Source organism: Cetorhinus maximus, chromosome 12 (assembly GCF_964194155.1).
Source record: "Cetorhinus maximus chromosome 12, sCetMax3.hap1.1, whole genome shotgun sequence".
NCBI lineage: Eukaryota > Metazoa > Chordata > Chondrichthyes > Lamniformes > Cetorhinidae > Cetorhinus > Cetorhinus maximus.
In genome coordinates, this window is record NC_135890.1 from 95,332,680 (window position 1) to 95,349,964 (window position 17,285).

At 38.7% G+C, this 17,285-nt stretch overlaps 2 protein-coding genes across 2 annotated transcripts in view; one reads left to right on the forward strand and one right to left on the reverse strand.

Moving 5' to 3' along the window:
• Positions 1-307: 307 nt before the first annotated feature.
• Positions 308-6,020, reverse strand: LOC144687705 (uncharacterized). The gene is made up of 5 exons (XM_078554131.1): positions 5,991-6,020; positions 5,711-5,960; positions 4,275-4,404; positions 1,790-1,923; positions 308-1,314 (listed from the first exon to the last, which is right to left on the reverse strand). Exons 2-5 carry the CDS (start codon positions 5,831-5,833, stop codon positions 421-423), a joined length of 1,281 nt encoding a protein of 426 aa, XP_078410257.1. The 5' UTR covers positions 5,834-5,960; positions 5,991-6,020; the 3' UTR covers positions 308-420.
• A 254-nt stretch (positions 6,021-6,274) lies between these two features.
• Positions 6,275-17,285, forward strand: part of zcchc8 (zinc finger, CCHC domain containing 8) — a 33,767-nt gene continuing 22,756 nt past the window's right edge. Inside the window, exons 1-8 of the mRNA XM_078554129.1 lie at positions 6,275-6,488; positions 8,429-8,471; positions 8,902-8,976; positions 9,083-9,188; positions 9,272-9,349; positions 12,423-12,526; positions 15,200-15,265; positions 15,381-15,441. Coding sequence (XP_078410255.1) covers positions 6,314-6,488; positions 8,429-8,471; positions 8,902-8,976; positions 9,083-9,188; positions 9,272-9,349; positions 12,423-12,526; positions 15,200-15,265; positions 15,381-15,441 — 708 coding nt within the window. The 5' untranslated portion in view covers positions 6,275-6,313. The remainder of the gene's footprint in view (positions 6,489-8,428; positions 8,472-8,901; positions 8,977-9,082; positions 9,189-9,271; positions 9,350-12,422; positions 12,527-15,199; positions 15,266-15,380; positions 15,442-17,285) is intronic.

Below are 17,285 nucleotides of genomic sequence, written 5' to 3' on the forward strand. Positions count from 1 at the left end.
ATGGGTCTCTTTTCAGACAATCCTAGTAGATTAATGGATCCACAGTTTAGTATCCAAATCATTCTTAACAGTCCAAAACATAAACAAGGTCCAGATCCAAAATATAAACTTGTCTTCCCTTCACTGATGCGGACCTGTCGTGTGTTTGCAACATTTGTCTTTGTTTCAAACGTCCAGCATCTACAGTATTTTGCGTTTCTCATTCTTAGTCTATTGTTCAAGTTGCCCCCACCCCAAACCATTCCTGACAACAAACCAAGGATATGGTAATTAAATTTTAATGAAATAACATCTCCAAATGTCTGTGTAGACTTCTAAAATGACTTTTTACTGTTCAAGATTATTCAACTTCTTCAAAAGATACCTAAATTGAAGCAGTGACATCTAGTTTAAATACTATCCAAACGCCTACCTAAAAACTTATTTACATATCAAACTAGAATACAAAACATGAGCTACACCAGTGATTAGATTATGATTGGCAAACTCTAATATAAGCAGCACTATAGGATATTCACTTTGACGTTTCCACAAGGCAGAATTATCATCAAGCCCCATCCAGCTTAACAGCAAAACCTTCATTGCTTCAGGAAATAGTTTGTCTACCAATTCCTCAGCAGGTGGTAAGTCTGTGATTCTGTCGATGTGAGTTGTTTTAAACTCTTCTACTTGTCTGCTGATAGAGGCATTCGCAGAATAAAACTGATGACCCAACCAATTACTTACAGTATAAAGCATGTGACTACAATAAATAGAATTAACCCCTGTTTCAGTGGTTTCTGTTTTGATAATGAAGTCTTGAAGATGAGTCAGAAGTTGCAGCATCATATCAGCCAACTTCTGTGCAGATATGTTTTCACTTATTAGGAGTTCTACAAAATCAAGTAACAGTGTAATTGCTTTCTTGTGTTCCTTTTGTATTTGCAAAGGTAACATTTTAAAAGCCTGATAAACTGACCTAAACTTGATAGATAAAGAATCATAACCCAAAACCTCCACATATGATGAGTTATCTGCACAAAGTTCTTCAGTTTGTTGTAAAATTCTTTCCTCTTGTACACAATAGTTATGGTCATCCTGATTAAAAATACTGTTGCAAGTAGGATCGAAGGGTGAAGCAGCTTCCTGATATACATTAACATCAGATACCAAATTAGCACCTTGAATGCTTGAATGTAATACGTTGGAACTTTTGTGGTTCTTCATTTCAGGAATGCAATTTTCAAGCAATTCTTCTTTAGGGAAGTTTTGCAGAATCTTAACATCATATTTTTCATTCAGAATGGGGTCATTTATTCTCGCTTTCCACAAATCCTATCACAAGAAAAAGAAAGTTATGGTAGCCCAAAGTATTAGACAGCCACATAGTTTGATTGAAAACAGAATTGCATTACTTTTTTGCAAAACATGACTTAACATTTCCGTCATCAATACAGTTGCAGTAAGGAATTCAGCAGTTTGTCAAGGCATATATCATTCATTGGTCTAAAAAACTCAATCCTCCAGTCTGGTCCTCATTGTACTCTCTCGCTGCAACTGAACACATTTGTAACTGATATTTTAATTAATAGATCTCAAAAAGTTGAGTAATGCAACTTAAAATGATAATTACTTCATTATTTGCTTTATTAATGTGTATGTTGTAATACAAAGCTATAGCGCTTTACAATTTTTAAAGTTACGTTACATGAAGAACTAAAATAATGCCAAATAATGATTTATAGCTGTGATCTAAACAATAGCTGAAAAATGTTTTACAATTGACATTTATTTCAAATGTTAATGGTACCTGAAGTACAACAAGGACTTCTAACTGTTGCTCTTTTGTGTACATCTCGAAAGCAACTCGAAACAGTCCCTGAATGCTATAAAACCACAAATTGTTCACAACAGTTGGTATCTTCAGTCCTTCAAATCGAAATTCTGCAAAAAAATATTTTCAGAAATCATAAATATGAGAGAAAGAGAAATGGAGAAGAGCTAATCTGAGAGGAGGCTGCAATCAACTTCGTTGACAATCTGCAGATGTCAAGGGCAGCAAAGGAGGTTGCAGCAGAGGCCATCATCAGAAGTGGGGAAGTCACAGAAAAAGCTAAAGCCAGCAGGGGAAATGATATGTATAAAAGAGGTAAAATTAGTCATGGAATAGTTGATTGCAAGTCAAAGGAAGTCATGAGAAAACTGTATAGCACTCTGGTTAAACCACAACTTGAGTACTGTGTCTGGTTCCGGTCATCAAAACAAATCGAGGCATTTAAGCCCTGGAAATAGGGCAGAGAAGAGCCATGTAGCTGATCCCTACTATCCGGGGTCTGAATTATGAAAACAGACTGGAGAAACTTCAATGTTTCAAACTTGAAAAGAGGCATCTTATTGAAGTATGCAAGATAAATCTAATAAATTATTTTAAATAAAAGGTGTGTGAGGAGGACATCATCTTTCAGTCTTCCCTAGACTCAGAAGTGTTGCCAGAGGACTGGAGAATTGCAAACATTATGCCCTTGTTCAAAAAAGGTTGCAAGGATAAGCCCAGCAATTGTAGACCGATCAATTTAACTTCAGTGGTGGGCAAGATTCTAGAAACAATTATTCGGGATAGAATTGGTAGCCACATGAAAAAAAGGGGTGATAAGGAAGAGCCAGCATTGATTTCTAAAGGGGAAATCGCATTTATCTAACTTGCTGGAGTTTTTTGAAGAGGTAACAGAAAAGGTCAATGAGGGTAATGCTGTTGATGTGACGTATAGACTTTGAAAAGGCATTTGACACCACACATCCGATGTGAGAAAAGTTATTGCTCATGGAATAAAAGGGACAGTAGCAACATGGATACAAAATTGGCTGAACAATAGGAAGCAGAGAGTAATGGTCAATGGATATTTTTTGGGCTGAAGGAAAGTTTGTAGTGGAGTTCCCCAGGGTCGGTATTGAGACCCTTGCTGTTCCTGATATATATTAATGATCTAGATCTTAGTGTGCAGGGGACAATTTCAAGGTTTAGGAATGATACAAAGACTGGGAATGTTTCGAACTGTGAGGAGGATGGTGTGGAGCTTCAAGAGGACATAGACAAGTTGGGGTGGGCAGATAGGTGGCAGATGAAGTTTAATGCGGAGAAGTGTGAGGTGATGCATTTTTGTAGTAAGAACATGGACAAATAATATAAAATAAGGGGTGAAATTTTGAAGGGGGTGCAGGAGCAGAAAGGCTTAGGTGTATATGTGCATAGCTCATTGAAGGTGGCAGGACAGGTGGAGAGAGCAGTTAATAAAGCATATAGCATCCTGGACTTTATTAATAGGGGCATAAAATACAAGAGCAAGGAGGTTATGCTGAATTTATATAAGAACTAGTTAGACCTCAGGTGGAATATTCTGTACAGTTCTGGGCACCATATTATAGGAAGGATGTGAACACTTTGGAGAGTGCAGAAGAGGTTTACAAGAATGGTTCCAGGGATAAGAAGCTTCTGCTATGAGGATAGATTGGAAAGGTTGGGACTGTTCTCCTTGGAGAGAAGAAGGCTGAGAGGAGATTTGATTGAGATATTCAAAATCATGAGGGGGCTGGACAGAGTAGATAGGGAGAGGCTGTTCCCACTCGTAAAAGGATTAAGACCAAGAGGGCACTGATTTAAAGTGATTTGCAAAAGAAGCAAGTGTGACATGAGAAAAAACTTTTTCACACGAGTGGTTCAGGTCTGGAATGTACTACCTGGAAGTGAGGTGGGCGCAGGCTCAATCGAGGCATTCAAGAGGACATTAGATGATTACTTGAATAGAAACAATACAAGGATACAGGGGAAAGGCAGGGCAATGGCACTAGGTCCTAATGCTCATTTGGAGAGCCAGTGCAAACATGATGGGCCAAATGGCCTCCTTCCGTGCCATTAAGATTCTGTGACAAAAGAGACATCATTTCAAACTCGTTAAAGCAGATATTACTTGATATCAGCAAGGTTTTTTCATCCTGCAAAGAATGATCACTATACACATTGGACTTCCAAACAGAAAAGTGGAGTTGAATACCATGGACTTATTTAAGAAGCAAATGGATAAGAAGCAATGGGAGGCCTTTAGGGTCATTCTGCAAGAACAAACCAGGACTGATGAACTAAGATGCGCTAAATGGTCTTCATCAAACTTAATTATCTTGTGTATATGGAAGACACAGCTAAAGTGAGTTGTCACACTTGTTTTCCTTCTACAGATCTGCAACCTCTTTCAAATAGCCCTATTGATTCTACTAGATTCAAATCAGAATTAATATAGTACCTGAACTAAAGCTGAGCTTAGTTGCCAATCCTTTCTTTGCAAATTTTGCATGAATTCTTGGATGATTTTCACTGCGGATGCCAGTTTTTGCAACAACATCAGCACCAAGGAAAAGAGGAGTCAGGATTTCCTAAAAGTGAAGGAATGGAGGAATTAAAAATATGCGAGATATATTACTAGACATAAAATACATTGACTTTCTTGTTTTGTTTTCTTTTCTGTTACTTTTCCATGCACCATATCTCATTCTTACTGAATGAGTTCTCAATGAGACTTAATAATCGAGCAAGGTAAGTTTGTAGCTTTCTGATTATCAGCCAACATGTGTCATTGCAAGTAATACTGTGTCTACAATTAAGTAAGAATGGAACCAGGTGACTGCAATCACACCCAGTTGGACAACAGTGTAGAGGCATTGTAGGAGGATGGTGTGGTCAGCTGTGTTAAAGGCTGCAAACAGGCTATCATGAGTATTATCATTTAGATGCTACCGTGTTAAAGGCTGCAAACAGGTTATCATGAGTATGATCATTTAGATGCTGGAGCCGTGGTTGCTAATCTATTTAAGAACTAAAAAAAGTTTTGAAAATCACAGATCTAGGCTGATACTCCAAGTATACTGTCTGAGATGTCATATTTTGGAAGAGACATTAAACCAAGGCCCTGTCTGCCCTATCATGTAGGCATACAATATACTAAGAGCAGGGAAGTCCTCCCTGGTCCACTGGCCAATGTTTATCTTTCAACTACAGGTCATATGATCATTATCACATTGCCGTTTGAGGGAGTTTGCTGTGCGTAAATTGGCTTCTGTGTTTGCTATGTTACAATAGTGATGACACTTTAATAAAAGGTACTTCATTAGCTGTAAAGCACTGAATTGTGAAAGGTGCTGTATAAATGCAAGACTTCTTTTTTTCCTTTGAACTCTTAATTTTGTTTTGACCAGTAGTCTTGTGCAGTTCTTAAACAATTTTGTTTAGCCTGGATATTAAGTCTGATGCCAAATAAGATTGACATTTTCTCGTGTCCCTATATACCACACAAAAGAAAATAAAGAAATGAACATTGACTAGAGAGTATTCATGACTAGATTCACATTTCAATTAAACAAAGCATGCAAGCAACGATTCATATCTGCATAGCTATCATGTATTCAGTTGTAATTGATAACCTAAAGGGACGCTGAACCTAATGCTATAGCTGTTCGAAGCCTTCGCTATGCACTAAAGTTTAAACTTTGGTTTTTAATGTATTCAAATAAATTAATTCATAGTAATTACATACATTAAATTACAGCTATCATCATACCCTCCTCTGTTTATAACGTAAATGGTATTTAAGAATTAGGAAGTTACATTTTATCATCCAAAACAGTAAGACTTTGGAACTTTATATAATGAAAACTCTAATTTACTATTTTAAATAATACTAACCTCCACCTGAAAATCTTGACACACCTTAATTGAATTGGGAGGACTCAAGAATACAAATCTGATTTTCCTGAGACCTACACTCCATTCTGGTAAACGCACGGGAAAACGTTCAAAATATGCCATGGTTCACTGTTTGCCACTTCCCCTGGAGGAACAGAATTACTCAGATCTCACAATGAAGCCAGTTCCTATTCAGAAAGTAACTCCAAAATAAAAAAAAAAGAGGCAAGTCTTCAAATGCGCAACCGGTTGATCAGCATCTGAAGGAGAAAAGCGAGTGTCTCCGATATCGTGGCTCTTCATCAGCAAGGTGGCCTAGGTCTACCAGAATCTCCTCCCAGCATTTTCTTCATGTTGACAGCTACACAAAACAATTGGTCTTCATGTCCACAAGAACTTCATGAACACGGCTCTCCGACTTATTGAGACTCCAGTGCTACATTAATATTATCAGCAATAATAATCAGTCGTTAATAATTCGAGCTGATTGATTTAGGCCAAGCAGCTTCCTCTATCGCCATGGAAGCAGGTAGGGTCACAATCGCTCGCACTCTGAACTCCGCCCTTTAACCCGGCCGACGTCACTTACCGCTTAGTGACAAGATGGCCGCCGAGAGGGTGGATTTAGATTTCGGGGATCGCGAATTGTTCGAGGAGTTTGAAGATTCAAAACCTTCTCACCTTCGCTTTAACGACTCGGATGATGCGGGCGAGGTGGAAACTATGAGGAAGAAGCTGCTGGAATGTGAGGAGAGAGTAGGTTACTTGAAGGTGGAGAATATCCTTCCATTTATAGGAAATGAGCCTCGCAAAATCAAACGGGGCGCCTCGGGAGCGATTGGCTCGTGTCGGAGAAACCGCGTAAAGGAGACGAGGCAGAACGGCAGTTTAACGGCGTTCGCTCGCTGCCCGCAAGCGTTCACTCTGGTTCTGTCAGGTCGCGGTTACCCGGTTTTTTTTTAGAATATGGATTTTTTTGTTTTTGGTTTCGCTTCTTGGTTTGGTTTCACTGGATAGGCCGGGAACACAGGCCTGCGAGTCATCTCATTGTAGCTTCAGATCAGTTTCCTCAGGAATCCGACCACTGCAACCTCCTGGCCTGGAAAAAAAATGGGGGTGGGGGAGATTCTTTTTACCCCTTCCGGAGGAGTGGCTGTGTGGTTTAAAGCTACTTTTTAAAGGTTTAAAGTTTGGAACAAATTTTGGCGGAAGTACATTTGTGACACTGGATGTGTCCATGCAGAACTGGCTGTAAATTCTGGTACTTTGAAACTTGCAACTTCTTTTTCAGTCTTTGTACAGTTTATTCATTTTACCTTTGATTTATCCATTTTTTTAATACGAGGCGTAGCTGGCTAGGCCAGCACTTATTGCCCATCCCTAATTGCCCTTGTTCAGAGGGCATTTAAGAGTCAACTACATTGCTGTGGGTTTGGAGTCACATGTACGCCAGACCAAGGACGGCAGATTTCCTTCCCTAAATTTTACAACAATCAGCAATGGTTTCATGGTCATCATTAGACTTAATTCCAGATTTTTTTATTGAATTCAAACTCCACCATCTGCATTACCCTGTGTCTGGATTACTAGTCCAGTGCTAGCGCCTCCCCCCTAAAGTCAATCCATGAATAATATAAATTCTTTGAATGTTGCAAAATCTTAAATGTCTAGCATTACTGCAAGACTTTGATGAATATTGCAGTAAGGATTAAGGAATGGTACATTCACATTGCAATGTTAGTGTCAGTGTACAGGATTGATTAAAGGGGTGTAAATTGAGTGTGAAGACCCGAACTAACCAGACGGAGTAAAACTGGTCCAGACCGTAATTCGGATTCAATGTGCATTTACACAATGATTGTAACTTAAGTGCAAATCAAAACCGCTTCATATTGGTGCTGCAATTATAGTGTTAATGCGCTTTACGTCTTGATTTGAAACACAATCTGCCTTGTTTATGGACCCGAGTTATATACTATAAGCTCCACAAAGTTCTCTAGTCAAGAAAAACAGTTGGACGCAACATAATCATACCAACTACTTGTTAAATTCTAATATTTAGCGGATTGTTCTGCTGACATTTTAAGATGATTAGAAGTTAAGTTGAAGTTGTAAGCCAGTCTTTTTGCTTTCCACTCGACATTTCCGGTATGCCAAACTGAAGGCGTGTGAGAGACCACGTTCTTGAGCTAGTCTCCCACCAGTTAGTAAATTCGGAAATATTATCAGCACATGCAGTTGTATTGTTTATTTTGCTTTGGTGTAAAACCAAAACTGAAGAGGTGTAGTAATATCTAGGAAAATTAAATCTAGTATTTTGTTTATTTTAATGCCGCAATATTATGTGGATCTTTGTCCATTTCAAAGACTATTATAAATGCATGGTGATAAGGTGCAAACTTTGTGTTTTTATATGATGTGTATGATGTTGGCTAGCATTTTATTACTTTAATCTGTGAGGTGTCAGTGTGATCTTTGGTGATTCAAATTTGAAGTTTAGAGAAGAAAAACCAACTAAGTATAGTTTCTGGTCATTATTTAGTAAATAGAATATTATTATATGGGTGTAGTGAAAGATGGGTTGAGTAGTGCAGAAATAGCTGTGTATTTTAATGCGTTAGTTCTGCCCACAGAACTCTTGAAAAATGTTCTTAAGAGTTTGATCTTGAATGCTTTGTGTCAGTATTATAAGGGTCTTTCCCTTAACCATCAGTTAACATCAAGAACTGAAGAGGAAGTTGAACTTGTTGACCCAGCCAAGGTAACATGAATATTGAGAGCCTAACATTTCACACAAACCTCTAGATAATAACTGCATAATGTTTTCTGTAATTATGTAGAAACCAACAGTTGCATTTAGTCAAAAGGATCATGTCATATTTTCTAATGTACACAATGTTATCTCCATACATGTAAATGGATTGTGTGGCAATATTTGGCCAGTTGCATATTCTAATTTTTTCTTGGCTTTAAATACCACCATTACTTAAAATCTGTTAATAAATCTTAGCTTATAGAACTTCAACCAATAGCTTGACATGTTTATGCAATGTAATAAGATTACATGGGCAAAAAGTAATTAGTTTTGTGGTTTGTGTTTGACTTTCAACATAAATGTAAATTTGGATTGGATTCCATATCCTTCAAGTTTTGAAAGTTTACATTAAACTTCTAACCTTTATTTGTGCCAGTAAAATAGTTGTGAGTGACTCCAAAACAGATGGTCCAATGGTTCAGATCTTGTTTATGAACAACAGTATTTCAAAGTAAGTTTCAGTTTTAAGCATCTTTTTTTTTAAGTTTTGCTTCTTCCTTTGCGGTTTTTCCAGTTTGACACCAGCCATTCTGATTTGTGCACCAATTTAATTTCAGACAGTTTCACCAAGAAATTGAAGATTTCATCACTGGTTTAGTTGAAAGATATGAAAAAGAAATGCAAAGTGACACTGAAAAAACATCATTTAACGTGAAACCTCAGGTGAATAAAAATGAGAAAATATAGCTTTTTTCAGAGAATTGTTTTTCAAATCTGTAAATAAAAGTACATACATTTCTTTTCAGCCATCAAGTGTGCTGCTAGAAGAGCACCTGAAAGTGAAAACTTCAAGTACAGTAAAGAAAATAAAAGAAGCATTTCATGTAAGTGGGAAGTCCAACTATCAATATTTATTTGAATTATTAAAAACTAGGACAGAACTGAAGTCAAAATCTCTGAGCCACGCAGACTGAGGTTCAACCCTTGTTCTCAAGCCAAGTCAGCTGATCTCAGCTTGGGCGGTTGCAGGGGCCATGCAGTTGGCAGTTGGGTTAGGTAAGGACAAATCGACCTAGATTCCTGTCCCTACTTGCTGTCCAGTAAACTGCATTCATATGCAAATGCATATGAATACCAAATGAGGATGGGATTGAACTTTGTACAATGTGTGTTAATCATTTTCATGACTCATTTGAATAATAGTCTCTTGGACAAGGCATCAGATGGATCATGAATTATATTCAAATTATTTAATCTTCTGAGGGGAAATTCAACAGCATTTCTCTGAACAGCAAAGGTAGTTGAACCAAACTCGAGTATCTAAAGGTCCATCTACATTGGTCAGCCATGGTTATCTCCATGGTCCTCAAAATTTAGAAATTATTACTTTCCTTATTTGCTCACCTGAGTCTTCAATTAAAACTTTCAGTATTGTTGCTAACTGGGTGCGAGCCAGTTTTTTTAAATTAAGGAGTTAAGCAATACAATACTAACTGCTATATCAGGAATCTTTCGCTTATGGGATGGAGGGGGAATTTCTTTTGTCTATTGCTGTTGAAGCTTGTAACTTTCTTATGGTGCTTAGCTCTGTGCCCAGTCTTGCATCTGAATTCTCTCTCAGCATTAAATACCTGGATTCCTGTTGCTGTTTTCCTCATTACTAGAATCAGGCTAACTTGATCCATAATTTGCTGGCTTGTATTTCATACTATTTTTCAATATTGGAATAAAATTGTGTCCTCCAATCCTTGCATGCAGGTCTCATATTTGTGGAACTCCTTTTTAAAAAAAGAAGTTGATCACAACCATACCTAATCCCTCCTGTTTCTTTGAGAAGTCTAGGGTCTGTCCCATCTGGTTAAAATACCATTAAAAGTTAATTTCTTGAGTTTCTTTTTGCTATAAAAGTCATTGATTTCTACTTGTATTATGGACTTCTGAACTGGTGGCTAGATCCAAAGTTGCACATAAGCTTATTTTGGTAACATTTTTTTATTTTGGAAGACCAAGTTTGAGTTGGTTGTCTGCATTTACATGGTTAAGTCTGGCTTCTTTATCCTTGTGACAGACTGGGCCTGTTTGTCTGCTACCAGGATAAGGGAAGAATACTTAGTAGTTTAAATGCCAGTAGGTAGCTCATGGATGCCAGTCTTTTGGAATCTAAACTAAAATAGTTTCAATATCAAAGAAGTTTTAGTCTTCATTTGTGAAGCATGATATAAAGAATTCAACATACCTACCATTTCCCAACACCACCTTCAACATTTCTGCCATGCTTAATCATTGAATGATTTACCTCGTCTTTTATCACGCACATACTGCAGCGCATGTACAGCCAAAATATTTATTTGGGTTCCAGTCTATTTAATCCAACATTCTATTGCTCTCATCTCTTCTGAATTCATTTTAATTATTGAAAACTGACATTTGCACAATTAAGAGACTTTACCATTAATTATTTTGTTGTATCTTTTCATTTTTGTCTTGGTAGGTCATCCAAAATACATTTGTTTGCAGTTTTAACTGATCTTAATCCCCGTACCTATGTAAAGTTAGTTTATGTGAGCTGCTAAATTTAATGCAATTGTTTTGAATAGTTTTGATAAAGTGGTGAAATAGATTTCAAACAGATTGGAAAACATCTGTTAAAATTTATAAACATTGGGAAATCCACAAACAAAGTTATGTAATACATTGAACTATTTGCATTGGGAAATTAACATCGAAATTTGAGAAATATTTTACTCCCATTACAATATGATATAATTACACTGACATTCCCAATGTCAATGTTTTAAACTATTTTTCTGTGCACTATGCACTACCTAACAGTTGAAGGGACCACAGCTCATCTGCTCCCAGTTTCTGTTAATATTGCTCTGAGATGATCCCCTTGGATGATTTCTGCTATCTCTATGGGGAAAACACCCAGTCTTTGCTGTGCCACTATTTTTCTATACATGGTCTGGCTGGGATCGTGGATGGGGGAAGTTTATACCCTCCTATCCCATGACTTTCTGCATTGGTACGTCAATGCACTATACACTGGATCTTCTTCAGCACTTGTATTTAATGAAATAAATGATTGTGTTGCATCTGCCTCAGTTTCTTTTAGATTGGTTTCCAATTTTGATCATAAAGTTAGCCAATCCATGTCTATCTTAATGGTCCTCCAGCAAACAAATTTTTGCAGGTAGTACAGTATGGTATTGCATACTGAGCCACCTTCTTTTACTAGCATATTAATTCTTGGGTGCACTGTATTAAACTTCACAGATTATTTTATTCAGTATGCTGTTTCCAACCTTGTTTCTTAATTGCACCCATATTGACAGAGAAAATTAAATCCATAAGTATTAATTTCCTTTATACTTTGATATTGGTATTAATACTTATTGCTGTGTAATCTGTACAGTGTAATTCCTACAATGTAGAAATTGTCTGAAATTGAGCCAGAGAATTTATAATAATATTTCACTAGTTTTAGTGCAATCCACAATTTTTCATAGTCCAAAACAAATCAAATTTTCTATGTTCATTAAACATTACGGTAAAATCTGGTGTCTCTATTTGCACTTTCATTATTTTTTGCCCTCCATAATAGGGTAATTAAGTTTTTAAATATAGCAATCATAAAAGGATAGCAAATTTGTACACCAGGTTTTAAATAATCAGATTTGGTATCTGCCACAGAACATTTCCTGTATGCTACTTTAGAATAGTTGTTTAACGATGATTGTTAGATTACTTGCTTTTTTCCAATGATTTGAACAGGTCCCTTTTGATTACTACACTCTGCACGTGTGTGTATGTATAGTGTGTATATAAAAAGTGTCAATGTACAGTAAATTCTTTAAACTTTAATGTGACAATTACTCCAGTAGCAAAACAAGCGATCATTAGTCTTTTGCCAATTAGTACATATTAGGAAAGTTTTGTAACTTTTTTTTCATGCAGGTTGTGGGAAGCGTTCAGTACTTCACCAACTTTTGCCTTGACAAACTCGGACAGCCATTGCTAAATGAGAATCCACAGCTGACAGATGGATGGGAAATACCCAAGTATCCTGCACACTGAATGGAAAGTTTCTACTTCAGTTGACTTGTTTATTGTCTATTACAACATATTACAACAATATAGGCCAGAATTCTCCTTGGAAAGCTGAAGCCCCACCGCCAGAGCTGAAATTGGGAAGCAACCCCTCTTCGGCTGGCAACAGGGCCCAGGGAGGCATATTCCCAGCAACAATCAACTGGGGGCCTGCCATCCCAATTAAGTATGAAGGCTCGCCAACAGTTCAGTAGAATTCCTCGTGGTGGTCAGTGACAAGGCTGCAGCTGCAAGGAGAGGGTACCTCAAATTGCTGGGCACCCTCAGAGGGGTAACTGGGGTTTGTGGGTGCCAGAGCCAGACAGGCAGGTAAGCCCCAGCAATCAAAGGACAGCTGGTGGTTGTTAGGCACAGGCTGTGCTGTTGCTGTAGGACAGCCTTTGCTGCCCCAGGGCCCCTCTGTGAACCATGGAGTTTCCAAAAGCAGGCCCCCCCCACCCCCGGCCTCTAAACCAGAATCCACTGAGAGGCCACCAGGTGTTACTGGGCGGTCTCCCCACAGGGAGTAGGGAAGTGGCCTTTAATTAGCTACAGAAGTGGCTCTGTTGGTCTTCGGGTGGACAACACGTCTGCCAATATTCCTGCTGTTGGCAAAATGGCTTGGCATAGGGAAGATGGCAGGCACACCCCCTGACACCTTCCGGCACCATTTTGCAAACTTTACCACCTCCCAACCCATTGCCAAAGGCCCAATAAAATTCTAGCCATAGTTTTGGAAGTGATTCTGAGCAGAATAGAAAACAATCTGGATATTTACTATAGAGATGTCAGTGAAATGTTATCATACTGTATTGGGAGTTTAGGAGTAAAATATTTCTCGCATTCAGATGTTAATTTCAAATACAGATAATTTAATGCACTAAGTTTCATTTGTGGACTTCCAGATGTTTATAAATTTTAGCAGATGTTTTCCAATCTGTTTGACACCTTGAAATCTGTTTCACTATTTCAATGAAACAATGCTCCTGATCTAGAGAGGGAAAAAATTGAGGATTTATGTGCAGTGTGTACAATAGTAACTTTTATCTTTCAAAACATTAAACTTGTAGCTGGCACAGATTTGTTAGTTTTATTTAAACAAAATTGTGCAAGAGCCGCAGTACCCTAAAGCGAAAATCTAATTAGCAGCTCTTTTGACCATCATGACTTACTACACATAACAGGATTACTCTATGTATTAATAATCTTTATCACAGAATATTTTCTTTAATGTGCAGAACTTCATGGTTTGAAATGGCTAGTTCTGTAACAAGGCTGTTAAAATGTGGTGAAGAAATCAAGAAATGATATTGCTGAATAGAGAGACGTGTTACCAAACTTTTCATCTTGCACTCATCAGGGCAATGTGCAAGAATGTCAAATTTCAAACAATCACAATATTTTATACTTCAATAGAAAAGGGTGCTGATTGTTTGACAATTTGACATTGGTTGAGGCGTTGCCATGGAGAAAGCAGAAGGAACTCTTAGTACTTCAAAATCGCTGGTAATTCAAAAAAGGCACAAGGCAAGGCTTGAGCATATTCCTTTTGTTTGCAAGGAGAATGGGTACCTGCATTTGAATGTATGTTGCTGCTAGCAAGCATAAATGAGTCACGTTATGAGCTCAACTGATTATCTTAAATTGGTTGTTAGTGTGGCTATTGGCAAACTCAGGATTGTTCAGCAGGTGCACACTCCAGCATTGTTTAGCAAGTGATGCCCAATCGTGGAGTCGCACCTAACAGACGTTTTGTGGTTTGCAAACATGGTTGGTTGAGCGCGGTCTATACTCTACCTGTTATGAACAACCAAAAGATCACGTCGTTTAATTCGATCAGCCAGCCACTGGGATGTACGACCTAGGTACCTGGCATTGCAGTTCATACACTAAGTGCTCAATTATATGGTAGGCAGAACGTCAGAACAAAACGTCCACTGTTAGATGTGATTCTGCGATTGGGCAGTGCCTGCTGAACAATCCTGCTAATAGCTACACTAACAGCCAATTTAAGATAAACCATCGTGCTTGTAATGTGGCTCATTTATGCTAGCTAGAAGCGGCATACATTCATACTTGGGGACCCATTCTCTGCAAACAAAGGGAATGAGTTCAAGCCTTGCGACTTTTTTGAATTCCCAGGGAGCTTGGGGAGCCTATGGTTCCCATTGCTTTCTCCATGGCAGAACCTCAGCCAATCAGAGTCAAGCTGCCAACCAATCAGCACCCTTTTCTCCTCCAGTATAAATTGTGATTATTTGAAATTTGGCATTTGAGTTTGTCTTGATGAGTGCAAAATGAAAAGCTTCAGCAACTTGTAATTTTTTTCAGCAATATTAATCTCGGATCATAATATCATTTACTGATGATCATGATAATTATCATTAGTCAGATGGATGGAGTAGTTGAAGACAACTCTAATGGTCCAGATACACAGGGCTAATTATTTTTCATGTAAAATGACCAAATTAATAGTTTTGCAGTTGTTATAGCCCATCAGTGCAATTCTTTGCAAAACACAAATTGACTTGCTATTCAACTTGAGAAATCTTATAATGAAATGCCATACGTTTATTAAGGCCTGGAAGCTTATTTTAAGATATAGATGTTTGTGGAAATGAGTAATTCCTGAATGCGCTGTAAAGATACCAGCAAGTCTTCGCCCAAGTTGTATCCTTAGATGGTCAAGAAATGGAATTGAAAGCTAAAAGGTATGTATAGATGCATGGGCTTCAAATCTCTCTCATTGAAGTAGATATTAAAACATGTTCCTTTATTGAAACACACATTGTTAACTTAGGAAAAAACACATTTTGTATCAAATAGGCCAAAACCTTGTTGTTTCAACTGTGGTTCAACCGAACATCAGTTAAAAGATTGTCCAAAGGTAAGATCACATAACTTTGTATTGAGATTTTGTTTTAAATGGACAAGTTGCATGCATCAAGGTCATGCAGAAGTCAACATTTTGTTTGCTTATTCTTTAATGGAAATTTATTTTACATCCAAAGACACACACTTCTGTGACTCAGACCAACTTTTTCTCTGTCGAGTAGTTGAACTAAACATGAGCTTAATTAAGCTATTGTACTTGGTCATCTTGGCTCATTGTTTTTTTTGTTATTCATTCATGGGATGTGGCTTTGCTGGCTGAGCCAGCATTTATTGCCCATCCCTAATTGCTTTTGAAAAAGTGGTGGTGAGCTGCCGCCTTGAACCGCTGCAGTCCATGTGGTGCACCCACAGTGCTGTTAAGGATTTTGACCCAGCAACAGTGAAGGAACGGTGATATATTTCCAAGTCAGGATGGTGAGTGTTTGGCACGCAAGTAGTCCAGTGTTATAGCTTCACCAGGTTGACACCTCATTTTTAGATATGCCTGGTACTGGTCCTAGCATGCCCTCCCGCACTCTTCGTAGAACCAGGGTTGACCCCCCCTGGCTTGATGGTAACGGCAGAGCGGGTGCTATGCCGGGCCATGAGGTTACAGATTGTGTTCGAGTACACTTCTGCTGCTGATGGCCCACAGCACCTAATGGATGCCCAGTCTTGAGTTGCTAGATGTGCTCGAAATTTAGCGTGGTGGCAGTGCCACACAACACGATGGAGGGTATCCTCTGTGTGAAGGCGGGACTTTGTCTCCACATCAGCTGTGCAGTGGTCACTCCTACCGATACTGTCATGGACAGATGCATCTGCGGCAGACAGGTTGGTGAAGATGAGTTCAAGTATGTTTTTCCCTCTTGTTGGCTCCCTCACCACCTGTTGCAGACCCAGTCTAGCAGTTATGACCTTTAGGGCTCAGTCAGTAGTGCTACCGAGCCATTCTTGGTGATGGACATTGAAGTCCCCCACCCAGAGTGCATTCTGTGCCTTTACCAAACAAATGGTGTTCAACATGGAGGAGCACTGATTCATCAGCTGAGGGAGGGCAGTTCATGGTAATCAGCAGCAGGTTTCCTTACCCATGTTTAACCTGATGCCATGAGACTTCATGGGGTCTGGAGTTGATGTTGAGGACTCCCAAGGCAACTCCCTCTTGCCTGTATACCATTGTGCCACCACCTCTGCTGGGTCTGTCCTGCCAGCGGGACAGGACATAACCAGGGATGGTGATGGTGGTGTCTGGGACGTTATCTGTAAGGTATGATTCCGTTGAGGATGACTATGTCAGGCTGTTGCTTGACTAGTCTGTGAGACAGCTCTCCCAATTTTGGCACTAGTCCCCAGTTGTTAGTAAGGAGGACTTTGCAGGGTCAACAGGGCTGAGTTTGCCACCATTTTTTTTTGAGACTTTGTAGCAGTTTGATAGAACTGAGTGGCTTGCTAGGCCATTTCAGAGGGCATTTAAGGGTCAATCACATTGCTGTGGATCTGGTGTCACATGTAGGCCAGACCAGATAAGGATGACAGGTTTCCTTCCCTAAAGGATATTAGTGAACCAGATGGGCTTTTACAATAATCGACAATGGTTTCATGGTCACCATTAGACTTGTAATTCCAGATTTTTATTGAATTCAAATTCCACCATCTGCTGTAGTGGGATTCAAAAGCATTATCCTGGGTCTCTGGATTACTAGTCCAGTGGCAATACCATTACGCCCTAAGTCAAAAACATTCTGGATTCAAGCCCTGCTCCAGAACCTGGCTGTACAGTCCAGGCTGCGTTGTCGTAGGTACTGTCTTTTGGATGAGATGTTAAACTGAGATGTCAGCAATGTTCAGAGAAGA

What these genes read in the sequence shown, in the direction of transcription:
- LOC144687705 (XM_078554131.1), bottom strand. Translation starts at nt 5,833, where the DNA reads ATGGCATATTTTGAACGTTTTCCCGTGCGTTTACCAGAATGGAGTGTA. An exon ending in TAAGCTCAGCTTTAGTTCAG is followed by an intron (nt 1,924 to 4,274) that starts GTACTATATTAA and finishes ATTTTTTTGCAG; the next exon opens with AATTTCGATTTGAAGGACTG. An exon ending in AAGTCCTTGTTGTACTTCAG is followed by an intron (nt 1,315 to 1,789) that starts GTACCATTAACA and finishes TTCTTGTGATAG; the next exon opens with GATTTGTGGAAAGCGAGAAT.